The sequence below is a fragment of the Leptodactylus fuscus genome, chromosome 7 (genome assembly GCF_031893055.1).
Source record: "Leptodactylus fuscus isolate aLepFus1 chromosome 7, aLepFus1.hap2, whole genome shotgun sequence".
Classification (NCBI taxonomy): domain Eukaryota; kingdom Metazoa; phylum Chordata; class Amphibia; order Anura; family Leptodactylidae; genus Leptodactylus; species Leptodactylus fuscus.
Genome location: NC_134271.1, coordinates 45,707,718 through 45,734,195, shown reverse-complemented (window position 1 = coordinate 45,734,195; position 26,478 = coordinate 45,707,718). Strand labels below are relative to the sequence as shown.

General features: G+C 41.4%; 2 protein-coding genes across 3 annotated transcripts; one reads left to right on the top strand and one right to left on the bottom strand.

Moving 5' to 3' along the window:
- Nucleotides 1-671: 671 nt before the first annotated feature.
- Nucleotides 672-4,500, bottom strand: TIPRL (TOR signaling pathway regulator). The gene is made up of 2 exons (XM_075281837.1): nt 4,396-4,500; nt 672-1,899 (listed from the first exon to the last, which is right to left on the bottom strand). Exons 1-2 carry the CDS (start codon nt 4,466-4,468, stop codon nt 1,073-1,075), a joined length of 900 nt encoding a protein of 299 aa, XP_075137938.1. The 5' UTR covers nt 4,469-4,500; the 3' UTR covers nt 672-1,072.
- A 120-nt stretch (nt 4,501-4,620) lies between these two features.
- CNEP1R1 (CTD nuclear envelope phosphatase 1 regulatory subunit 1) lies at nt 4,621-10,840 on the top strand. 2 transcript variants are annotated; one of them, XM_075280575.1, is made up of 6 exons: nt 4,621-4,733; nt 6,062-6,133; nt 7,049-7,122; nt 7,256-7,365; nt 7,808-7,862; nt 10,199-10,840. In XM_075280575.1, exons 1-6 carry the CDS (start codon nt 4,709-4,711, stop codon nt 10,238-10,240), a joined length of 378 nt encoding a protein of 125 aa, XP_075136676.1. In that variant the 5' UTR covers nt 4,621-4,708; the 3' UTR covers nt 10,241-10,840. The 2 variants fall into 2 exon arrangements, with proteins under 2 accessions (XP_075136676.1, XP_075136675.1); XM_075280574.1 differs by having other exon boundaries at nt 4,690-4,733; nt 6,032-6,133.
- The last annotated feature ends 15,638 nt before the right edge of the window (nt 10,841-26,478 follow it).

Genomic DNA, 26,478 nt, shown 5'->3' with positions numbered 1-26,478 from the left:
AATATGGCACCAATTCCAAGGTCTAGATTGTAATAGTGGTGGAGGTCCAAAGAGGACCAGGAGGCATTATGTTACTCATTTAATCCCAGTCCAACTCAGCAGAAAAATTTGTGTTGAATGTGGAATTAGTTGAAGTTTTTCTACAAATTTCACCCTTTCAATGTAAGATAGCAGTTTGTGTACATGTAATATCCACATTACTCACATGCCCCTTTAATTTAAAGGCACACAAACATCCATGCCTTTTCCATTTTGTAGACCATGAAGCCCCATTGTAGTCTATGGGTCTGTGAAAATATCAAACAGCCAACTGTGTGCTGTCTGTTTTGGACCCAGAGTATAGGAAATAAAAAAAAAAAAAACTGATTGATAAACACATGGCTCTTGAAACGTGGGGAAGGAAAAACAGAAATGCAAAAACGAAAATTAGCTCAGTCCTGAAACCGGTTAACTATATACAAACTTAGAAATGGATATGTTGGTGGGAATATCCATTTAAGCTTCTTGGACCAGAACTAAAAACCAAACTTTGGAGCAGTTTTCATAATTATTGTACCTTAGGTTTAAGAAATTTCCATTTCAGATACACTGAACCAACTGGGTAACGTCTTTCATTAGAAAACCGGCATGCGCATAGTCAAAGAAAACACAGAATGATTTTTCTCCATTTTTTTATTAAATTATCTTTATGGAAGGCCAGGGGGGAGTAGAAGGTCTTATCAAACCAAGCAAGACCTTAATACTTTCTAATGTACCAGAGTGATCTGTTGAGGAGGTTGCAAGTCAGCAAAAATTAATAAGTTTGGAAAAAGATGTGATCTATGAGCAAACATATGAATACACTGCTCGGCCGACAGCACACAGTTTACTGAGCTCTACCTAATCCACTCATATTTCCATGATCGGTTTATTACTCATGAAAATACACAAACTAAGGCATCTTGTAGAGGTGAAACATGTAAAAAACCAATGTATTTATGTCAGCATCAATGTAACATTTGGTAATGTATAGGGAGTGAGTATTCACAGTGAAGGATTGTACAGCCATTGTGACTCTCAACTAGCTACGCTTTTAGGGTGCGGTGTGGCTTACTGGACCAGGAGAGGCAACGATGTCTGTCTGTGGTAATGCAGGAAATTCTAACTTTTCATAAATGGTTTCTGAAATGGGCAAGTACTGAGAGATTTCATTAGGCTCAGTGTATAGAGGAGGGGGCACATGACTTAGGTTGCTGATTTTACTCTCTCTGGATGTGTATTCTCTCAACATGAATGTCTTGTCGGACTCATGGTAAAGACGAGTGTCATTCATTCTGATAAGAACGCCATCCACCCTGAGGAAGAACCTGAGGAGAAGATAAAAGCTGGAAGGCATGACTCGGATCTTCACACTCAAGCTAGACACTCCATGATCATGGAGTTCATCTTCAAACAGTAAAACTTCCTCAAAAAACTTGATCTCTTCTCTCGTCTTCAGTTTTTCCGTATTGATACGCTCTGTCGTAGGAACAACATCAAACGTCAGGTCATTACCCAGCAAGGTTCCCTTGTAATCGGTTGTATATGTCCAGTCATAAGGCTTCACAATTTCCTTGCTATGTTCACTTTCTGACCTACTTTCCTGCCATTCCTCTGCACAAGCTACTTTGACAGCTCCCTGGTTCTTATTCACTCTTTTTAGTGCATCCTTGGCATTGAACTCAATACCAAAACCAGAGGAGTGTTGAATTCTTAAGACATTGTCCCCAAACATCATCTCAGGAAGACAAGGCATGTGCATTTCTTCTGCCAGTTTCTCCACATCCGCTGACTTCATGATATGCGTTTTGGTGGCCGTGACTTTCCATGGTCCAAAACTAAAGTCTTGATTGCTACTTCTGAAACCGTGAATCATCATAGCTGGAGCCAGGCAAGGTGTGAAGACAAAGAAAGAAGATATAGTTATATATTATACATATCTAATAGGAAAATGTGCTGTCATAAGACTGGACAAGCTCTGAATTATCTTACAGTGGCCAGTAACTTGATCACAACCCAGGAACCTGTATGCATAGTAGGTTTAGTCTGTTACAAAATATTAAAGGGGTTTTCATCAATATCAGATCAATGGCACCCCCACCAACCAGTTGTTCTGAGCAACTGATACAGGGAGAATGGAGAAGGAAACAGAATGCTCCATTATGTCTGCAGTGGTCAGAATAGCTTACTGCAGATCAGATCAGCAATGGTAACTAAAGGCTCGTTCACATCTGCGTTCTCCTCTCCGTACTGCAGGTTTCCGTTTCCTGCATAAAACAGAGCAGGAGACGGAAACCTGCAGGAGTCTTTCTCACCCATTCATTTGAATGGGTGAGAAAGCTGTCCGGCCGTGAGCGGCAGTGAGCGTTTTATGCTCTCCGCCGCGAAACCGGGTTTTATAATCCGGACACAGAGTCGGACATGCAGTACTCTGTGTCCGGATTAAAAAAAAACGGTTTTGCGGCGGAGAGCATAAAACGCTCACCGCCACTCACGGCCAGACCCGGTCTGTGGTTTCCGTCTTCTGGCATGCAGAAGACGGAAAGCACAGAACAGAGACCCTGAACGCAGGTGTGAACCTAGCGTAAGCTGCACTCTCTTGGTTTAGCCATGACAATCCTTAGAACAGGTCAGCAATATTTTAGCTGGGAAAACTTCTTTAAAACAGTTGTCCAACCATATGAAGACAAAAGTGTCTGATCATTGAGGATCTGACCACTAAGACCCCTACAATCATGGGAACATGTGACTGGTTTGGTAGTACACGCATAGCCATCACTCCATTATAATATATGGGGTTGCTGGGAAAGTGTACCCCAGCAACTACATAGAAGTTCATGAAATAGTGGCCACGCATGTGCATGACTACTGCACTCATATGCAGCATTTATAGGTAGCTGACAGTCTGAGTGATCAGACACATATCCCCTATTATGTATAAAGGGATTACGTGAATACAGTGGCCCATGTTTTATGGCCACTAAGCCAATAACAGCACTGGTTACAAGATCCTCTCTTCTCTATGTCTAAAAAGCCCAACCTGCATTCAGCTCGTTCCCCTGGGTTCATCCCACTGTCCAGGGGAGGAGCTGAATGCAGAATGGGCGTGTTCAGTAGTGATGCAGCAGTGCTGAGTGCCTGAAGAAAACTCTCCCTGTCCCATGATCCCTATTTGAATAGAGAATAAGGCTGAGGCCCTACGGGACGTAAACACCACGATTTGCCCATGATGGAAACGCCGCAGGAAAAATCGTGGCATTTTACAGTTAGGGCAAAGTGGATCGGATTCTAGCGAATCCCATGCCCACTTTGCAGTAAAAATCTCAGAACAGACACGCTGCGATTTCCAAAAACAGTGCAGTTTTGGAAATTGCAGCATGTCAATTATTCCTATGGAAACACTGACGTTTTCCCCACAGGTATAATTGAAACAGAAAGTCCACAGCAAACTTCTGCAAACTTTCTGTCTAAAGCACTGCAGGAAGAACCGCAATGTGATGCCGCTGCGGTTTTTCCTGCAGCGCTTTTGAGCCTTAGCCTAAAAGTGCTTTTTCTCCACATCCCTGGGGCTCTGAAACATGAGAAAGGTATGGTTTTTATTCTGCTAACAGCATCTACAGCACTATGGGAATGGTTTAAAGAAGCTGGGGGCAGTGATAGACTCCCTTTAAAGGCATGCTCAGGCAGCCAACCTTTCATACTAAAAAGGTAACAAGTGCCCGTCTGGGAGGGAAACCACCTTGAGAATTTAGGGTAGGTTCATATAAGCATCGACTGTTCCTTGTTCTGGTTACATATGAAATGAGATGTACTCCTCTGACTATAATGGGGTCTTCGTTGCTTTTAAACTAAAAGTAGCAAATAAAACTGAGTGTGCAGAACTATTTCTTCTAACAATTTCAGGCAGACATTGCAACATGAATGTGAAGGTATCCTTCCATGTTAATGATATACTTTCTGCAGCGTAGACTTCATCTGCACACTGTGAGCTATAGTATAGTTCTTATAGTATACAACAGAAGGTACAATGCATGCAGAATAGGCACTGAAATCCACATAAAAATCAGCTGTGTGAACAGGTCCTAAACGCACATTATAACCTGCCTAAAACATGAGCACAGAGACTTGTACTATAAAGAATAATATAGTGAAGGAAGGTGCAGTCTATAGGAGTTCTCCACATTGTGATAGACCACACTGGGAAGTTACACAGAGAATCAGCAGGTAGCATGCAGAATCCCAGACCCACATGCTGCAAACACATGAGTACACGCAGCCCAGTCACACGCACACACCACAGCAGTCACAGGCACGGCAACTCTATGCAATCCCAATATTCCCCCGTTACGGCCTATATTAGCACATAACCATACTGACCATCAGCAACGCTGTCCTCCTTTCCTGTGAGATAGCCCACCCCCGATACATCCCAACCAATCACGTGCTTCATCCCGCAGACTGACAGCCGTGCCCTCCAATCAGATGCGCCACTGACGCCACACAGCTTTGACTTGGCACCGACTTATGACGTATTAGCGATACAACCGTACACTATAGACGGGAGGTACTATCGGGGCGGGGCATGTGAAGCCAATCAGATGAATGGGCTGGTGAGAGTGGACCAATCACTGAGGCTGTTACAAGAGCATTACATAAGGGGGGGCCCCAGAAAACAGGAACTAAGCCAGACATGAACTCTCTGGAACAGGCAGAAGGTGCGGCATAGTGGGGGGTCCGGGAAACATGGGGGTGACCGTGTATATGTCATGTGTTATTCTGTGGCCCGGGGGGGGCGCTATAGGTGTGAGTGCTACCATGGAGATGTATAGACGTGGGTGGCTACACGTGTTCATTAGTTTGGGCTCAAGAAGGGTTAATGCTGCTTTCATATTCTTTTACTTGTATTTCTGATTATTATAATATTTTAGGATTTATTATATATTACTGAAACTTATGATCTAGTTTCTTTCTTTTTTTTTTTTGCAGCATTTATGGTGTTAATAAATGTTGTAATCTACTTGATTTATGAATTGTGTCCCTTTCTGCAAAATCCTGCACCACTTTTTTAATTTTTACCCTTGAACTGACATCTGTACACAAGTGTCAGTGGGGGTATGTAGGGTCAGGCTCTGGCTACATTGCGGGAGAGCTGAGGCTCTTGGACCTTCTTAAATAGAACAATGCTTTAGGTGACATAAAAGTGGAGGGTAACAGTTCTACCTACGTTATTTCCAGAGATACCACCAGTGGGGATTGGGAGCCGATGCATATAAATGACCCCTTGTTCCGCCTCAACTTTTAGGCATTATAAAAGAGCCTGCATATGTACATTGCAAAATTTATTAATGAAATAAGTGATACTAGAAAATCAAAACTTGTTAAAAAGATCAGTGGTGTTATAGCCCTGGGTCACGGACTCTGTCACGTATGACAGCCGAAATAGAGCAGCATGCTTTGCTAGTTGATCCAGTATAACACCATACCAATGATGGATATCTTATAAACTCTGTTATTGTCATTGAAGTCCATTGGGTGCCCTTGGTATTTCTAAAGCAAACATAGGGGCGTTTAGAAGTGCATTATGTGGTGTGTTTTGATTTTGTCTTTTTCTTAAAAAAAATTCTATTCTAGTGCAGCACTAGAATGGTGCAATCGCCCCTAAACACATGGGGGCTGGTTTATCAAGACTTGTGTTTTCCTTGGCAGTCTTGATAATCCTTGCTCCTTTTTCGTCCTATAAAAAAAAAAAAAAAAAAAAAAAAACTTGATAAGTTTTCAGTAGTTGATACCTTTTTAATGGCTAACTAATAATGATGACAGATTACTACATTTCGGAATTTACTTGAGAAAGGACCCTAGAGTTCCGAAACGTTGTAATCTGTCATCATTATTAGTTAGCCATTAAAAAGGTATCAATTACTGAAGACTATCAAGTTTTTTTTGTTTTGTTTTTTTATATTTCCTACCCACTGGCTAACATGGTACGAGAACAAACATTTTCCTTTTTCGTTAGGCAATGATGTTGTACCTGGTCTCTGTCTAGATCTAAAGGCTTTTGAGCGAAGGCTCACAGAATATGTTTCGTGTTTACAACCTGCAACTGGACGTTGGAGAAGTAAGTTCCAAATGTTATGTTTCCATTTTTTTTTTACTTTATAAGGGCCCCTTCACACGGAGTATACGCTGGCTGATTCAGAACGTTTAAATGTTCAGAATCAGCGGCGTTTAAAACAGATCCCATTGCTTTCTATGGGAGCCGGTATATATGCGCTCCCCATAGAAATGAATGGGCTGCTTTTTTTTCCATTTATTTCTATGGGGAGCACACGTATGCCGGCTCCCATAGAAAGCAATGGGATTTGTTTTAAACACCGCTGATTTGGATCGTTTAGACATTCAGAATCAGCCAGCGTATACTCCGTGTGAGGGGGCCTTAGATTGGGGGCATATAGTGTGACCATGCAGCAGAATTTCTGGGAAGTTCTGCAGCGTATCTGCCTGTCGAGCTGGTGTTTTCTGCAGGAGTGCACATCTAGAAATCGTGGCAAGTCAAATATTTATTTTTTTTTTTATTTTGTTCTAAAAAAAAAACTTTACCACAGTGCTGCTCTCTGTTTTATCCTGGCAAAGACCCTGCAGCCTAGATCTTCTTGAAGACGATGCCATATAAATTTGAACATAAATAAAATGTATTTGAGGTAGTTGCATGAAGCGTCAGTGCAACCCCCTTGTAGTTCTTGATGCCGCACTCCTGCACTTATCTTTAGTAGCATAACTGTACAGCTGGTCAGTGAGGTGTGAAAGAATCCATGCTAAATGATTGACCAGCCAGCAAGTCAGCAGCAAAGTAAGGTCTGTTGCTGGCTGTCCATTGGACTTCTGGCACATCACAAATAAAGCTTATTAATAAATAACTAAATATGTATATTCACCATTGTGCTGCATCTAGATATTGTATCTAAATAGATATGTTATAACTAGTAACATTCTACTATAATCTGGCTCTTCTCTCTTCTTCTTCTTCTACCAGTGATTCTCATTGTAGTTTCTGTTTGTACGGCCACTGGTGCCTGGAACTGGCTAATAGATCCAGAGACCCAAAAGGTATCTACCTATCCCAGAGGGTAAAAAAGGAGATATTTGATAAATGTATTTTGTGGAAAAACATCTTTAAATGAAAAAGACAAATTTAGGCCATTTTAAATTGGACTAATACTTTCTTATTCTTACTTTGCAGGTTTCATTCTTCACATCATTATGGAATCATCCCTTCTTTACAATAAGCTGTATAACACTAATAGGGCTATTCTTTGCTGGTATACACAAGAGGGTGGTGGCGCCGTCAATGTATCCTTTTGTTATTTGATGGTTTGTTTGTTTTGGTTTTTTTGTTTGTTTTTTTTTGGGGGGGGGGTTGTTTGACTTTTGTTACTTGCATACAAAGGTTGGCTTAAAGGGGTTGTCCAAGAAATACTTGTCCCCATTGCTCTGGTTTCATGATGCAGTCATGAAAACCATCATCTACCTCAGTGTTCACAATTGAATACAATTTTACCATTATTCAAGTGAATGAGGATGGTTATTTGGCTCTGTACAGGATCTCCATGACTACAACTGTCTGTCCTGTAAGGACATGCCAAAAGTCGTTGTCCTGGGATCCCGTCCTGTTTTTGACACAAATGTATTGAGCATATCCTGTATGGATTTCCTTCCATCTTTACCCCTTCATTGTACTTTAGAATTTGGTCTAATTTTGCTTACAAATTATTTTTCTTTACCAATTCTTCAGAATAGCAGCGAGATGTCGAACCGTTCTAGCAGAATACAACATGTCATGTGATGATGTACGTATATAATACATTGACTGTGTGAAGTATTGTTCACAATTTATCCAACCAAGGGAAACAAAACCATGTTCTGTCAATGACTGTATTCTACTGGTTATACCATATGACAATCACTTGTGATGCGCTTTTCTCACCAAGCGACTCAAAGCGTAGGGAACATTGTATGTAGGTGGCTGCAGTATAGGCGCTCATTCCTAGCATCCACAAGAGTCAGTTGTATTACTGGAAACCAATATTTTTTTATTTTTTTTTTAGTATCAAAATATTTTTTGTATGTGGGAGAGAAGGGAGGAACATGCAAACTTCATGTAGATATTGACCTCAGATTTTAGTGAAGGTTCCCAGCGCTACAACAGTGCTAAGCACTAAGGCCTTGTTCACATCTGTGTTGGTATTCTGTCTGGGGGAGCCTGCATGAGGACCCCCCCACCACCACTGAACAGAATATCGAACGCAGCTGCAAACTATGTGCCAGTGAAAGCACACGGACCCCATAGACTGTAATGGGGTCTGTGTGCTTTCCACCAGATGTCCGCATGATCCCTGCGGAGAGGAAAGTAGATCACAATCTACTTTTCTGTCCGCATGATTCATGCAGGCAGTGTGCCACAATCACACGGACCCCATTATAGTCTATGGGGACTGTGTGATTTCACTGCACACACCGATTGCAGTTGCGTTCGGTATTCCATTAGGGGGGGTCCCCATGCGGACTCCCCGAACGGAATACCGAAAGCAGATGTGAACGAAGGGTAAGCCATCGTGCTGCCAGTAGAAGCAGAAACTGCGTTTAGAAGAGTTCTAGTAGGTGTTCACTTACCTATGTGTCTCTATAGGTTCCAGGGATCTTAGTAGGGCAGAACTGTAAATAACTTTAAAACAAACTGGTAAATGACAGCAGACCACATATGTATTTAGTAAGCACATATGCTTGCTACATCTTTCCTATCATCTGTGAGCTGTCGGGGTATTTCCAGAATTTGGTATACAATGTGTGAACTTATTTTTAATTAAACTAAAGCTTAATAGATGCAAAATAAAGTATGAACTGAGCCAGCATATGTAACCCATTTTTATAGGACATTTATTTGATGGCATGTTAAAGGGGACACAACGGGAATTTACTAACGTTGCTAGTTTTCTAGGGAAGAAGTGGTGACTCTGTGGTGTAGAATTGTTTGCCCAATAAACACACCACTGTCCGTTTTTTTTTTTTTGTTTTTTTTTCCAACCTGCTTGTCACTTTAGAGAAGTAGGTGGGAGTAGGATGGGGAATAACACAAAGACAGCTCAACACAAATCTTTACTCTACACTAAGCTTGTACCCCTCTCCGCTTTTCCCCAAATGGATCCCTCATAGACTTGAATCTGTGAAATTTGGGTAGAAATAGGTTGATGGCCTGTTTGGAACCAGGAAAAAAAAATGTGATTTGAAAACTGCTGAATAATCTACTTCATGTAAGAAGACTGTCTTGAGTTAGACCCTAAAGCCCCACGTTGCAGAAGCGCAGCTTTTTTTGTTGCAGATTTTGTTTCGGTTTTGCAAGCCAAAGTCAGAAGTGGATTGAGCAGAAGGTAGAAGTTTAAGTACTTTCTATATATCTTCCATTCCTTTTGTAGTTACTCCTAGGTTTGACTAAAAAAAACACAGCAAAATCTGCAACAAAAGAAACTGTGTTTCTGCAATGTAGGGCCTTAACCTTACTACCTCATTTAGGAATTGGAGTAGATTAAGGCTATGATCTATGAGACCACTTGTGGTGTGCTGCAACTGTTAAGAGGCCGAAGCCTCATAACCTTGGCCCATCTGCCATCAATACACACAATATTAGGACTAGAGATGAGCGAACACTGTTCGGATCAGCCGATCCGAACAGCACGCACCCATAGAAATGAATGGAAACACCTGTGACGCCGACCGGCCGCCGGCAAAGTCAGCATCACAGGTGCTTCCATCCATTTCTATGGGTGCGTGCTGTTCGGATCGGCTGATCCGAACAGTGTTCGCTCATCTCTATTTAGGACTCAGGAGCAGTGGTTAGCTTTCAGTTGCTGCCGGACCCCTCAAACAGCGGCTACAGTCTGACATCGACAAATCCCATTGATTATAATGGGGTCTGTCAGGTGTCTGCTGTTTCAAAAATTAACCAGTAGAGAGAGAGAAGTCCTCTGTACAGGACTTATCTCCACCGATTTTTGACAAAAGGTCTGTCAGACTTCACTTCAGCCCCTGTATTTGGCTGAAGATACCACCTATGAAGTGTCAGAAGAAAGTATATCAGTCATATAATTTCTTATCTACTTTTACTACAAACATTTTGTTTCTTTTGCAGACGGGCAAGTTAATTCTAAAGCCGAGACCCCATGTCCAGTGACCTCATCTTCTTCTGTGACCTAACAAAGCTTGACTTAAAACTCTTCTGGCAATATATCCTCTTGTCTTGGAGATTTATATGGAGAGGTCGCTAAAGCACCAGACTTCAAAATACTTGAACTTTTGAAAACTGTTCCAAGAGGAGATACGATTGTACAGTTTTAAGCTTTGAGACTGTGGTTAGAAGAAAGCCATCCGGAGTGTTACAGATTTGCATCCTTTCTTAGGTATGTGTATAAGACAGGATGGTATGTGCGCCCCAGTATTCCAGGGTGCAGTTATCTATTGTTACCGCCATATGTAAAATTTTAATTGGTAATTTGTATGATTTGTGACTCAACAGTTGGAGCGTAGATGCTCAAATGAAAATTTTAATAACTCCTCCCTTTTTGTATTCTATCTCGCGTACTCCTTTTTAAATGTATCCAAGTATTTGTACCACCTTCATGGATTCTGAAATGTTGGGACTGAACACACACCGGAGCCATCATTGTATATTTCATGGGTTTCCAAAAACCTTCTCTAAAACGTTTATGTTCATGCAATAAAAAAATATACCTTTTGTTTCATACTGAAATATCCTTATATGTCATAATTTTCTGACTGTTCATCCAAGAATGAAGCTATTAAAATGTTTGAGAAAAGAAAATTACTTTGTTTTGTCAGCCATTGATTATGGACCTGAGTTGTATTTGGGTGTAAGCTACAGGAGAGATTAAAAAGGAGCCTGCCAGCATGGAGGACTTTGAAACAATTTGGGCAGGTCATCGTAAAGCATCCGCAAGCTCAGGCAAAGCAGCAAAAAGCCATAATGGAAGCTGAGATGCGACAACAGCAGGCTCAGCAGTCAGGAGATAAACTTGAAGCTTATGGAGACACTGATTAAGCCTAGCAAGGCTCTGGTTGACCAGAGGACAGCAGGAGAGTGTGCTGGTGCAAGAGACCCAGAGGGTACAGACTTGCACTGCTGTGTAGAGTTCCCTGCAGAAGATGATCTCCACTGATGACTTGGAGGCATATTTTCGAGTTTTTAAGCGAGTGGTTGAGTGGGAGAAATTGCCAAGGGATCACTGGGCCAATGTAGTGACACCTGATCTCACTGTGGAACCTCAAAAGGCCTACTACGACCTTTGTGAACAGGAGCCTAAGGACTACCCTAAACTGATAGGTGAGATTATGGCACGTCTTGGTGTGAACATGCCTGTAATGTGCAGGGAGAGTGCACCACTGGGCTGAAAAGACCCCAGAGTATAATAATTGTTTATGGGTGTCCACAGTGGGACATAGTACTGTGTGCAGGGGCCACTATGGGGGATAATACTGTGTGGAGGGGCCACTATGGGGGATAATACTGTGTGCAGGGGCCACTATGGGGGATAATAGAACGCGTAGAAATGCGTAGGAGGGGGTCGGTCGGGGGGGGGGGCATGTCAAAAGTTCGCCATGGGGCCCCGCCATTCCTAGTTATGCCACTGGGCAAGGGCCATATGAAATTATTGAAGTGAAGTGAACTATCTGGGCAAGAGAAAGCCTGCACAAATATACCATATAAATTTACTAAATACCTGGAAGTACAGGGAAATATTGACATCAGTGGGTACCCCTAGCAGGGTTACTTCTGAAGGAGTGGAGGCTTCACCCGAGGTGCAAATAGCAGAGTCCCTGTCTATGGCACAGAAAAAGGAGACAAAAGAGTTGGCACAGAAAAATAATGATGTTTTTTCTGAGTTGCCTGGATGCACCCATGTGATAGAACATGAAATTGTCACCAAGCCACAGGTTAATCTAAAAACCGTACCGTGTACCTGAAGCTCGTAGACATGACATATCAGAGAAGGTCAAAAATATGTTGGCACATGGTATAATTGAGGAATCTACTGGTAGAATCCCATTGTTTTGATTCCTAAGCCAGATGGTACTATGAGGTTTTGCAATGATTTCCATAAGCTGAATGAAATATCAAAGTTTGATTTCTACCCAATGCCTAGAGTCGATGAGTTAATCGAGAGGTTGGGACATGTCACTTATTTCTCCACCCTCGACTTAGCCAAAGGGTGCTGCTCACTAAAGAGACCAGAGAAAAAACTGCATTTGTCACCCCAGATGGTTTGTTTCAGTATGTGACTATGCCATTTGGTTTACACAGGGATCCAGCAACCTTCCAGACATTGATGGACTGAGTCCTTAAGCCCTATTGATGTTCGTTTCAGCCTATCTAGATGACAATGTCATCTATAGTACAGACTGGGAAAATCACTTGCCAAAAGTTCAAGCCGTAGTAGATTCCCTCCGAGCAGCTGATTTAACAGCCAACCCTAAGAAGTGTGCTTTGGGTCTTGAAGAGACCCGATATCTCGGGTATATAGTATGAAGAGGGGTGATAAAACCACAGGTTAACAAAGTGGAGGTCATTCAAAATTGGCCCCGACCCTTAAATAAAAAGCAAGTATGAGCTTTCCTGGGAATCGTTGGCTATTGCAGCATACAACCCCAAAGAGGAGACTGGAGAGTGAGAGTAAAGATGACACAGGCTGTGCCACCTGCTAGGCCGCAGACACTCCTCTCACATTCCAATCTCTCTTCAGGGCTGGACACAGGGAAGGGCAGGGTCCTGCAGCTCTACCTGGTGTAGATGATATTGGTCTTGTTTCCCCCGGGACACTTCTAGTTGGGAGAGGGGACCTCTCCTAGCTGAGCCGGTATAATGGTGTTCAGAAGGGCCTTTGATGTTAGATGCAGGCACGACTCTGGAGTCCAGTGTTGCAGAGTAAACCAAAGAACTCTTTTACTGAACAGATTCACCAGCAGTTTGCAGATGGGTACAGATACAGTTTGCATTCCCCAAAGCCTTAACCTTAGGAGGTGTTGACCAGGGTTGACACAGACTCTGCAGTAAATACACTTCGCCTTCTCCTCCACTCGTACCACTCCCTACCTCAGCAGGTAGGGGAAAACGGGGCAAAACGTCCTGACAGAGACCTGTACCTGAAAACTAGGCTTGGCTGAAATACTTCTGTCAGGCACCTCTGTTGCTCCTACTGGCACGGAAGCAGATGCCTCTCAGAGATTAATCAGACTTTCTCCCTATCTCAGGGGCTGTCTCCGGATGAAAACTGGGATACTCAGAGACACGCCAAATTACTCCCTATCTCAGGGACAGTCTCTGGAGAGAACCTGGAACAGGAAGAATCCCTCCTCGTTGCTGGACTGGTGTCTGCTGGATTCCTATCTGAGTTCTCCCTCTGCTCCGCACAGCAGGGCACATAGATAGATAGACTACAGCACTACTCTGAACTGGACTAATCTGTAACTTCCAACAGGGAACTATAAACCCTCTCTTCAAACCCCGCCCAGTAGTCTGTGATTGGCCATGAGGTAGTATGCGTTATTCAAACAGTAGAAAGTGTAGATATTCAAGAAATAGCACATCTTTCACATTTCACATAGAACACAAAAGAAAGGACAACCTTGAGGTACAAGTGACAAACATAAAACATATAGCAGCTCACTCTGGGATGCTGGACTATTATTGTAGATTTATCCCAAACTTTGCAACCATTGCAGCTCCACTAACAGACTTGACTAAGGGAATGAATGCCATAATGGTCAAGTGGAATAAAGAGGCTGAGGGGGCATTCCTGGTGTTCAAGTCAATCCTCTCTAACCAGCCTATTTTGATCACACCTGACTTCAAGAAAGAATTTGTGGTACAGACTGATGCCTATGATGTAAGGTTAGGCACCCTGCTGTCCCAAATGGTGGGTGGTGAAGACCATCCAGTCACCTACCTCAGTAGAAAGCTTAGACCACCTGAGAGAAATGACAGGGAGAGGAAGTGCTTAGTTATTAAATGGGCCCTTGAATCCCTATGGTATTACCTACTGGGCCAACACTTTAAGCTGGTCACTGATCCCCTCTGACATGGACGTGCCATGCCAAGGAGAGAAACACCAGAGTCCCCAGGTGGTTCCTGACTCTGCAAAATTTAAAATTTACTGTGGAACACAGGGCAGGCAAGCTGCAGGGGAATGTTGATACCATATCCAGGACCTATTGTATGTGTCCACACATAAAGGTACAAAATAAGGGGGGGGGGAAGGTGAGAAGGTGACAGAGTGCTGGAGTCCCGCTATATCAGCCCCAGGTTTCTGACCTATGTGTGGTCCAGTGTGCGTCTGGAGTAGGCTTCAGCTCAGGTGTGGGTCATTGGCTTATTATTGGTTCACAAAAGCTGAAGAGCCTGCACTTCAGGGCAGATCCAGGGAGTGAGAGGAGGCGTCTGGGTCTGTCCTGTTGCTATTACTGTTTAGTTAGTTGCTCAAACGAGCAGGATTTTGTTTCTTATTGTTTTGCCTGAAGTTAAGGCTGTATTTTCTTTGTTCATTTTGTGCCTGAAGTCAAAGTTTTTTCATTTTACACACACACACACGTTTTTTTTTTGTTTTCTTTCTTTTTTTAATAGTGCTATATTCTGACATTTTACTGCTTTGGACGCTAAGCCTAATTATAGATGGCCAATTATATAGGGGTTTTCTTTACACCAGTCACTTAATTACATCACAGACAAGATTACAATGGAAGATAACACCTCTGAACTATCATTGCAGCCATATAAGCATCTACTCCCCCCCCTCCTTGCACAGAGCATGTCTAGAAAACTGTCCCTTAGACCTCATGAGTCGGCTCCAATTTGTTGATGTCTATGGCCTTTATGCTGTTAAAAAAATATCGCTTAATACTGTTGACAGAGCAGAGGAGAAACTCAGGTTAGATGGCCACCCTATAATCATGTAAAGAAATTGGAATAAAATAATCTACAATCACAAATGAAAAACATTAGAATACAGGCCATATTTCACAAAACAAAACACGGCTCACATTCTCGGTAAGGGGTTAAATATTACTAGATGTAAAAAACCTGGAGAAAACAAACTGTTGCATATAACTACAAATCAGCACTAGAGACATCTATGGGCACGGGCAATTTTCCTAATTTTTCTCCTGTTGATTCTTCTCATTATGTTAATGATGATGATGGGATCACAACAAATCTCAGGTTGAAAATAAGGTTTATTGTCAAACAGGGACTGATCCCTCGCTGTCATCATACATAAGATGCTGTCAAGGCAAATTAATCTACTTTATTGAATGGCTTCATGTTCATCAGATTTAAGAACAATGGTCAGATTAGCTGTCTATGCAGTGCTAGAAACCAGCCTTTTAAGTTTTAAGATTTGGCCTAAGACAAATGTAAGTCGAGGGAACTAAATGTGGCTGTAACACTACATTTATAGCAGCCGATTCCAGCTGACCATCTAATGTGTATGGAGGTCTTGTGAATCTCCATTGGTGGTAGATGATAGGGAGCAAAGGGCTGGGCATGTTGGGTTTAGACAAACCTAACAGAGAGGAGTCTGGCAGCAGCTTATATACAATCTTCATTAAAACACATGTATGCCTAGCTGAGCTAAGCATGCATATTTCAGAGGCTCGGTCAGGATACAGGATAATTGTTGGGTGACCAGACATCACCTGGTATCACCTGAGCAGGCACATGGTATGTATGCCTGGCTGACCTCTGGTGCTTATAGTTATGCCTCTGATGTTAGTGCTCATGCACATTGGTTTGGAGTGTTAGAATCATATCTTCTATCTTGTATTTTGTCATAACTCTTTCTCTAGCAAAGATATGTAGTCTTGTCTCAAAAGCAATTGGTTAGACTAATTAACATGGAGATGCTATGGGCTACCAGGAAATGGAATGCTAATGAATCCCTATCTAGCTGATTGACTTCAGAGTTGCACCTTTGTGTCAAGAGTGTGTAACTCAGGATGTTCTATAGAAACACTGGAAGTTAGATCCAAGAAGTGACAAAAGGTCTTTGATGTGTAATTATCTTCTGAGCCTTGATATACACATACTGTATACAGTGACTGTAGGGGGGTAGTTTCCTGTTGAAGTGTAATTAGTCAGCACTCCACATCCAAGTACTAAAATGTTATAAGTCCAACCTGCTTGTGTCTGTATAAATATTGCCTCTTCTGTAACAATAAATCAGAACTCACTTGATACACTATCAGTTGCGTGTGTGTGTGCGTGTGGCTTCTCCAGGCCCAATGGGAGATAGCCCATCTAGGCCTGTTAATTAATTATTAATTTGGAACTCTGCAACATACTTTTACGAGGACAATTTAATGTCCCCAACAAATTGGCGCCCAACGTGGGGCTTGAGAAATAAGGAGACGGTTTACTGATCCCCCGGACGACCAGTGATTACAGAAGTTCCTGGGACCACAGATCCAACAAAAGTCAGCGCTGCAGGTAAGAACTTTTTTTTCTTACCAATCCGATCTGTGTTTCTAAGGACTTTTTGTACTCCTGTCCGAGTGTGAGGTAAACACATATGTTCCTTATATAGAAATCTCAAGCTTTTTGCAAAGAACCTAAGAGCAGTATATTGTATGGGTGTTGCTAGATAGAAACTTGGGCTGAAATTGTTAGCTGATCTGTTGTGGTTGTGCAGTTGTTGTATTCCTCATTTGTGTTCTGTAGAAAGTAAGTAGTCACGTGACAAAAGGGACATAGTGATCCCTCATCTGACCTTGAGTAGTCACTTTCGAGTCAGATGCAGTTGTATCTTGTGAAAGAAAGGGCAGTGAAAAAAAGGCAGAAATCTAACTGACCTTGAAAAATCACTTTCGAGTCAGATACAATATATATATACATTGTGTTGTATCTTGTGAAAGAGAGGATAGTGAAAAAGGCAGAAATAAAGCACGCAGAACAAAATGGGAGAAGTGCAGAGTCAGCCAGTATGGAAATCAACCCAAGAGATAGTAGAAGAGAGAGAGAGTAGAGCCGTGGTGAACAGCTGTAGCAAATTGTTGTTGTACTGGACTTCTGAATAGTAGTCATTGGCAAGGAATCGACTCCATCCATAGAGGCTGGGTTCAGGATCAAAAATTAAGTAAAAATGTTGAAAAGTTGGACGCAGGTAAGCAGGGAAATAGAAAGGGAGGGGTATAGAAATAAGGAACATGAGGGAGTCATGTATTATGCCCCCCCTGAGAAAAACCCATCTCCCTATGAGCAAAACTCTGCACCATCTGCTCCAGGTAATCCTGATGGATGGATATGTGGTCAGGAAAGAGCCTGTAAATCAAAATGGCGGCATAGTGAAGCCCCTGCCTTATTACAAGCTGCCAAGGGCCTTGAGTTAGATCACAGGTCTGAGAAGGAGAAAAAGGTATTGCTTGCCTTAAATAATAAAAATTCTGGCCAGAGAACTCGCAACAGACAAGGAGGCAAACAAAAACACAATTACAAGTGTTATCACTGTAGGAAGCCAGGCCATTTTAGGAAGGACTGTAGGTCTCTAAAAGCTAGAAACCCCCCAGCTCAGGGCACTGACCAATGTGCCAACACCCCTCAATGAGGAGTTGGCAACCCTGTACCAGTCCTCCCTGCAAAAACATCAGAGGAAGGTGTAGCAATAATACATAAAACAAAGGGGAGGTATTGGGGGAAGAAATCCCCTTCTTAGTGGATACAGGGGCTGCCATTTCTGTTGTTAAAGGATACCACATACCTTATGAGCTGAGGACTGATAAATCTCAATCTTGTGTTGGATTAGGAGGAAAAAGAATCATTTCAAAATAAACAGTGCCACTCAATCTGAAACTTAGAGGGCAAAATGTCACCAAATTGCTTGTTAGTGACGATGTGCCAACATCTCTTATTGGTACTGAGGTGTTAACGGTGCTTGGTGCAAATATAAAATTTGATCCTAGTGGGGAGGTACAAGTGGAAACATCAGCTATTACCATTGATGAATTTTGTATGCTGGCTGCCTCATTGTCTGAGTCATTTCCTGTTTCTGTACTAACTAAGGAGGAATCCACCCAGCTTTCCCAGGTACCAGATAAATTCACAATGAGTGTCAGGCCCCTCCCCCACCTCCTATTGTCCTCTGTATATCCACAGCAGAGGTATCATGTTATACAGGTTTGGTAGGTGTCAGCAAGAAGGGGGAAGGGGAAACAGCAGGTGGCTAAATTGTCAGCTATAAGTGAAATTGTAACATTGTAAAACCACTGGTATAATGTATGGACAATTAGGAATATATGGTTTAATAATTTATAACTTTATAGTGTAAGCTGCTTTCAGAAATGCCAGTATTTGATTTTTAAACCTTGTGTAACAGTGGTAAAAACTTTGATTGGAATCTCATAAAGAAAAATGTTAAAATTCTGGCAGTTGGCCCTTAAGGCGAAACCTCAAATATAGTTTAAAAGGTTCTGAACATCTGTGGTAATTAGAAGAGAGGGGTTTGCCATAGACATATTCAAAAACTGCACAAAGATATTAATATGTAATGTTGGTATCAGTATTGGCTGTTTAAATCATATTTAATGTCTTTAGAATTGGATTAATGGCATAAATTTTAGATAATCATTATTATGTTTATTTTTTTTTCAGTGATACACACATTGATAAGAAAACGAAGCCATCTAATGATTTGTTTGTTTATTTTCCCTCAATATTCAGCTGTGCAGGAATTATAACTTAGGGTGCATTCACACTGAGTAAACGCTAGCTTATTCTGAACGTAAAACATGTTCAGAATAAGCGGCATCTAAAGCAGCTCCATTCATTTCTATGGGAGCGGGGATACGAGCGCTCCCCATAGAAATGAATGGGCTGCTTCTTTCACTCCGTGCAGTCCCATTGAAGTGAATGGGGAGTGCCGGCGTATACGGCAAGCTCTGCTCATGCCGGAGCGTACACGCCGGCACTCCCCATTCACTTCAATGGGACTGCACGGAGTGAAAGAAGCAGCCCATTCATTTCTATGGGGAGCGCTCGTATCCCCGCTCCCATAGAGATGAATGGAGCTGCTTTAGACGCCGCTTATTCTGAACGTGTTTTACGTTCAGAATAAGCTAGCGTTTACTCAGTGTGAATTCACCCTAACTCTGTGATTATTTGTAGGAAAATAAGAAAATTTGACAAGTTCTTTATGATTCAATGGATGTGTGTGTGTCTGGAGCTCCAGTGTGAAGTATGTATGGAAGTAAATGGGCCCATATGTGTTACATGTATTGCTATATGCACATGCTCTGTTTGTTCATGTTTATATTGTTACATTTTTAGACTCCACAGGGAGCAGATGAAGAAATTGAATGCTGATAGTCCCACAGAGGGTGGTGACAAGTAGATATGAGTTCTTTTCCATCGTTGAATATATATATATGTCTTCTGGTGAATATGAGATGTACTTGATATACCATGTACATGTACTAGGTACTCAGTGTTTATTGGTTATGAGTTTATACTATAAACCCATGAATGTTAACAATCGGGAATTATTTTGTGAAAAAGTTGTATCTAATACTTGTAAAATGTTATTGGTCATTTCTATTCAGATTGATCCTTCTGATATGGGATTAGGCACCATAAAGGGGTAGGCAATGCATGTGAGCTATCTTAATATGTACACGCAGGTAAAGATAAATCGTAGTTTTACAAAACAAAAGTGGTATTTCTGCGGCATTGTTTGCTACAAGGTGATAGACATCTGACTAAGTAGATCAGAAGGCACTCGGATATCTGCTCTGTAATGTGTTTTTGTGTATAAATTCTTGTTATGATGGGGGAGGGGAAGATAGATTGATCCCTTAAAAGTTTTTGCCTTCTCTGCTGATATATTTTGAGCATTTAATGAATTAGTTGTAATTCTGGAATAATTAGAAGTTGTAGAGAATTGAATTTACTTAGGATTGTATAAATAAGTCTGAATACAGGTTTGGCAAGTTTTAGCCAGCCAACCACTTACAATGGCTGGACCCTTAGGCTACAGTGTCTTAATTAGTGTCTTAATTAGGTCTCAAAAGTTCTATATATATCTGCTGAGGGCAAATAGAGTATTGTATTGCCTTGTATAGCTTAAAAGTGAGACACTGGAAATCTAATTAGAAGTGTCTGGTATCACCTTAACTAAAAGAAGTGATAGCAAAAACCACCAGTGTATGAAAAAAAGATTAGACAAATGTTTTATAGGAAATGAAGTGAATATTATTGTGATATGTTGATAATTTTAATTTTTTTTTTGTGCTACAGATAGACAGACATGAACCTGATGTGTTTTTCCTCTATCAGAACGGTGGTAAGGCAATCCTCACACAGATAGACAGATGTCATATTTCTTTGGCAAGATAGAGCAACATGGAATTTGCTCTACATCCTCCTCAAACATCTCATTTCAGCGTTATTTGACTTTTGAATCCTGCAACTCTTATACCAGTAGGAGTTCATGATTCAAAGGGGGGAGTAGATAATGAGATATTTAGTAGATGAGATATTTTTAAACTCCTCTCAGAAGAGGCGGCTTCGGTCATGTCACTGATGCCCCATTGGAGAATCCTGACTATGAGATGTTTGTGGACGGTTCCAGGTACCTAACAGAAAAAGGCAAATTTGAATACAGGGTATGCTGTAGTCACTATACATGACACCATAGTATAAGAAGCCCTTCCACCACACATGTCAGTATAAGAGGCTGACCTTATAGAAGCCTGATAGCACAGCAAACATTTACACTGACTCCAGGTATGCGTTTGGCATTGCACATGGTTATGGTCCAATATGGAGGTCCAGGAACTTCCTGATGGCACAGGGCAAACCAATTAAGAAAGGAAACTTAGTTAGTCAGTTGATGGAGGCCACATTGCTTCGTAAGCAGTTGGCAATTGTGAAAGTCAGAGCTCACACAAAGGGAAGAGACCCTGAGAGTATTGGAAATTAGAAGGCTGATTGAGCAGCGGTGCTACTACCATGGAAGGGTCTCAACCAGGTGAGAAAAATAGCAGACCCCAAGGGGCTGTACTCTAAGGTGACTGGTGAGGAAATTGAGAAATGGACAAAGGCTGGTGCCAGAGAATGTGAAGGAATGTGAAAATGGGGGATAAATCAGTGTACCCCCAAATGGCTGGTTTGGCCCACGGTAAGGTGCATGCCTCTTGAAATGCCATGGAGTCATTAGTGGGTAAACTATAGTTTGCCTCAGCTTTTGGAAGGGCTGCAGGGAATCACGTAAAAGCATGTCACATAGGTGCTCTACACAATCCAGGGCAGGTAGTTAAGACACACCGCATGCACACCAAAACCCCTGTATCCATTACATACAATTGCCTGAATCTGAACGTACAAATGTGTTGGTCTGTGTATTTGTTCTCAGGTTGGATCAGCCGAGTAACGACGCAGGTAACTGCCAAGAAATTGATATCTGAGCTTGTGTGTAGATTGGGGATACCTGAGATGATAGAGTCTGATAGAGGGACACACTTCACAGGTGAAATAATGAATAAAATAATGTATGTATTTCGGATTGAGCAGAGTTCATGCAAAGTGAAAAGTTTCTTTGAGTAGAAGTAGCCATGTGTGACCTGGTGAGCGGAGGATGGGCGGCTGCAGGATTTAGTATCACTACTGACAGATATATGTGAGCCTGCATGGCATGTGGTAAATGAAAAGTTTCCTTGAGCCATGCCCAGAGCCCTTGTACCTGTTCCAGAGATTGCAGGATAACTATATGCTATAACTATAACTTTAGTAACTACTAAAGGTGAGACGGTATAAGTACGTGCTTGTGTGTATAGTGATATCTCTTCAGGATGGCCCGGGGCATATCTGGTGAAGAAAGCCATCACAAGTGGGCTGCAGGTAGACGGCGATTGAAAGATGTAGAGTGTCACTTGTATTTGTATTTTCTGTAAGGTACCCTCCTGACAGGAGAATTGGTTTTAGCCCATATCGAACTTTCTTTGGGTCAGCCCCTAGGTTAGAGTTGTATTATGGTGTACTGACTGACTATGTGATGTCTTGGCAAAAACATCTGACTAATGTATAGTTTTGAGTTTTCTCCTCCCTCTCAGATTTTAAGTTAGTGGACGGGACCTATTCATTTGAGCCAAGAGATTGATGACACGTGAGAAATCTTCTTGAACCAAGATTTGATGATTCCCTCCAAGTGCTGCTAACTACTAATACTTCTATGAAACTTGAAGGACAGAGTAACTGTATCCATGCTTCACATTGCAAGGAAGTCTCTACACACAGCGAAGAAGATTCTCCTGATGTTACTGTTATAGATTATTCTGGCGATAAGCCTGCATAGAACATTTGACAATGAGTGGGACAATAAGTTTTTTCTTTAAACATCATATGATCTTGATCTGAATGTGTCAGACTGTAGGATATGTACTCATAGCCCATATTAGCCTCAGTCATGTTATATAGCTGTTTTCATAACACAACAGGAAGTAATGATACATAGTATAAGCAAGTGAATGTATAATCAGACTGAAGATAACAGGCCAGAACTATGGTTGAGATTAATTTGAAATACAGGAATCTATATAAGGGGAATCTGGGAAGGTCCAGCAGTAGACGTTAAGTCACTGAAGTACCTAAATATGAATTCCTGTATCCAATTATCTCAAAATGGGGGAATTGTTAGAATCATATCTTCTATCTTGTATTTTGTCATAACTCTTTCTCTAGCAAAGATATGTAGTCTTGTCTCAAAAGCAATTGGTTAGACTAATTAACATGGAGATGCTATGGGCTACCAGGAAATGGAATGCTAATGAATCCCTATCTAGCTGATTGACTTCAGAGTTGCACCTTTGTGTCAAGAGTGTGCAACTCAGGATGTTCTATAGAAACACTGGAAGTTAGATCCAAGAAGTGACAAAAGGTCTTTGATGTGTAATTATCTTCTGAGCCTTGATATACACATACTGTATACAGTGACTGTAGGGGGGTAGTTTCCTGTTGAAGTGTAATTAGTCAGCACTCCACATCCAAGTACTAAAATGTTATAAGTCCAACCTGCTTGTGTCTGTATAAATATTGCCTCTTCTGTAACAATAAATCAGAACTCACTTGATACACTATCAGTTGCGTGTGTGTGTGCGTGTGGCTTCTCCAGGCCCAATGGGAGATAGCCCATCTAGGCCTGTTAATTAATTATTAATTTGGAACTCTGCAACATACTTTTACGAGGACAATTTAATGTCCCCAACAGGAGCGTTACATCCATTGTGCCCAACTGTACGATCTCCAGTTATCCATTATTTTCAGGGCAAGAAGCATGTGCCATAAAATAAATAAAATAAAATATCAATTTTTTGCGTGGCCAGATGTACTTTTTAGTTATACCATTTTGGGAAATGCATATAGGTAGTATAATATTATAATCTAATTTAATCAAGACACAAATAAAAATGAATTAAAGTCTAATTTTATTTGCGTTATATATCATATACGGATTTTTATCCCATTAGAATTTTTCAATTTCTACAAATACAGACTGCCTGCAGTTCTCACGGCCCATCACTTTTGTGAGTTCTCAAAGCTCCGCTGGGCAATAAACCAACACCATTACCTTCCCAGGATAATTCAGGTTTTCCTCCTCGGTGACTGTTTGTTATATTGTGGGATCTTTGTGGCCTAGGGTTTCAGCGCACTGCGATTGAGGTGTGAACCACATGAAACAGTGGTGAATGCATTGACAACTGAGGTGCTAGTCCCATATGCAATGGTTAACTCCAGAGAATTGTGGAGATTAATTCTCCGGGCACTATAAAGAATATAAATGAGCACGTCCATATTCCTAGTAATACAGTTATGTTCTTCAGCACAGAATGTGAAAATAGATTTCCATTCCTCCATGTGGCGTTGGTCAAGCAAGGGGCACCTTGGGACAGAGGGAAAAGAGGTGATCCCGCTGAGGTGTTTTGATCTGGACGTGCTGGGTTGTGAATTTTCATTTTAATTGCTTCGCTGTAGCTCACGGTACTTCCTATCTAGAGGCATTGCTGCCCATCTGTATTTTATTCTCTTTTCCTATTATTGTAGCGTTTGCAATGCTTATAAATAGATTGATTATACTGCAAGTGGCCAGTTTTGTATGTATGCTACAACAGAGAACATGTAAAAAAAAAAAAAGTAAGGTTAAGGAGTATCATCAGAACAACCATTGCCCATATTACCTACTATGCAAAGAAGTACAGCCACCCCTTCATACATCTCTATTGAACATAAAAGTGAAAAAAAATAATCTGATTACTTATGATATTTACAGATATGTCAGAGTTAACCCAAACTTCTGCAATTGGTTATACTGCCGCAGCTTAATATCTTTTCACAGAAAATAAAAAATAAATAAATATGAAAATATACACTGCTCAAGAAAATAAAGGGAACGTTCAAATAACATATCCTAGATCTGAAGGAATGAAATATTCACATTGAATACTTTGTTCTGTACAAAGTTGGATGTGATGACAACAAAATCACACACTCTGTTACGTCTGGAGACGCCGTGGAGAGCGATCTGCTGCCTGCAACATCCATCAGCATGACCGATTTGGCAGTGGGTCAGTAATGGTGTGGGGTGGCATTTCTTTAGAGGGCCGCACAGTCCTCCATGTGCTGGCCAGAGGTAGCCTGACTTCCATTAGGTACCGAGTTGAGATCCTCAGACCCCTTGTGAGACCATATGCTGGTGCGGTTGGCCCTGGGTTCCTCCTAATGAAGGACAATGCCAGACCTCACGTGGCTGGAGTGCGTCAGCAGTTCCTGCAAGATGAAGGCATTGAAGCTATGGACTGGCCCACCCGTTCCCCAGACCTGAATCCGATTGAGCACATCTGGGAGATCATGTCTCGCTCCATCCACCACAGACTGTCCAGGAGTTGGCAGATGCTCTAATCCAGGTCTGGGAGGAGATCCCTCAGGAGACCATCCGCAACCTCATCAGGATCAGGCCCAGGCATTGTAGGGAGGTCATACAGCACGTGGAGGCAACACACACTACTGAGCCTCACTTTAACATGTTTTAAGGACATTACATCAAAGCTGGATCAGCCTGTTGTGTGGTTTTCCACTTTAATTTGGGGGGGGGGGGGGGACACTCCAAATCCAGGCCTCCATTGGTTAATAAATTTGATTTCCTTTGATGATTTTTGTGTAATTTTGTTATCATCACATTCAACATTGTACAGAACAAAGTATTCAATGAGAATATTTCATTCATTCAGATCTAGGAGGTGTTATTTGAGTGTTCCCTTTATTTTTTTGAGCAGTGCGTTTATATTTACATTCTCATATAAAACTTCAATATTTTTCAATGTCCCAAATATTCTTTTAAGAAAAAGAGATCTTGATTGATAAATGTTTGAAAAAAATTTACATAGACAGGTAAAGAGGGCAATTTTACATATTATGAAGAGTGTCATGCATGTTGAGATATGAGAAATAAATGAAAAACAAATATAAAACTGAGTCAACAAAATTACATAAAAGTTACATTGATTTTAGCAGATTTTGCTACTTTATTTTTTTTAGCCAAATCTAGAAATGGCTACAAAAGGAATGAGAACTATTAAGGAAGCTAAATCCAATCCTGGCTTTGGGTAAACAAACAAAAAAAAACCCCATAAACACAGCATATTCTGCAACAAAAACGTACCGTATATACTCGAGTATAAGTCCAGTTTTTCAGCAAAGTTTTTGTGCTGATAAAGCCCCCCTCAACTTATACTCGTGTCAAGCAAAAAAAAAAAAAAAATTGGGGGGGGGGGGGGGGTAATGTATAGTGAAAAAAAAGAAGCTTTAAAAAATATACTAAAAAATAAAATAAATAAAAGTTCTAAATCCCTCCTTTCCCTAGAATACATATAAAAGTCTACTGAATATAGGGTATCTGCAGTGCTTCTGTTCCGTCAGGAAGGGGTTAATAGGAGCACTGCAGATACCCTATATTCAGCCAGGCTGAATTCCAAGTGGGGGGTAAAAAACCCAGTCCTCAAGCTCAGGGAAGGGGCAGACAGACAACCAAAACACCCCCTCCCCTTCCCCAGCATCTACTGCATCCAAAAACTTCGACCATTTTAATTTTTGAAATTTTCCAGTAGCTGCTGCATTCCCCCCCCCCCCCCCCCCCCGTCTTATAATCGAGTCAATAAGTTTTCCCAGTTTTTTGTGGTAAAATTAGAGGGCCTCGGCTTATATTCGGGTCGGCTTATACTTGAGTATATACGGTAGATTTTTTTTTAATGATGCGAGCCTATGGGTGAGGTATGTCACTGCTTACCTATATAGTGGTATACCATGAGGCTTTTGTCAGAGGTATTCATTGGGAATTCCTCCCAACACACACCTCTGATAGAAGG

Bases quoted from the DNA above. Each gene is read 5' to 3' on its own strand.
- CNEP1R1 (XM_075280574.1), top strand. From the start codon at position 4,709: ATGAACTCTCTGGAACAGGCAGAAG. The intron at 6,134-7,048 runs GTAAGTTCCAAA...TTCTTCTACCAG, and splicing joins TGCAACTGGACGTTGGAGAA to TGATTCTCATTGTAGTTTCT. The intron at 7,123-7,255 runs GTATCTACCTAT...CTTACTTTGCAG, and splicing joins TAGATCCAGAGACCCAAAAG to GTTTCATTCTTCACATCATT.
- TIPRL (XM_075281837.1), bottom strand. From the start codon at position 4,468: ATGAAGCACGTGATTGGTTGGGATGTATCGGGGGTGGGCTATCTCACA. The intron at 1,900-4,395 runs GTCAGTATGGTT...GCCTGGCTCCAG, and splicing joins GGAGGACAGCGTTGCTGATG to CTATGATGATTCACGGTTTC.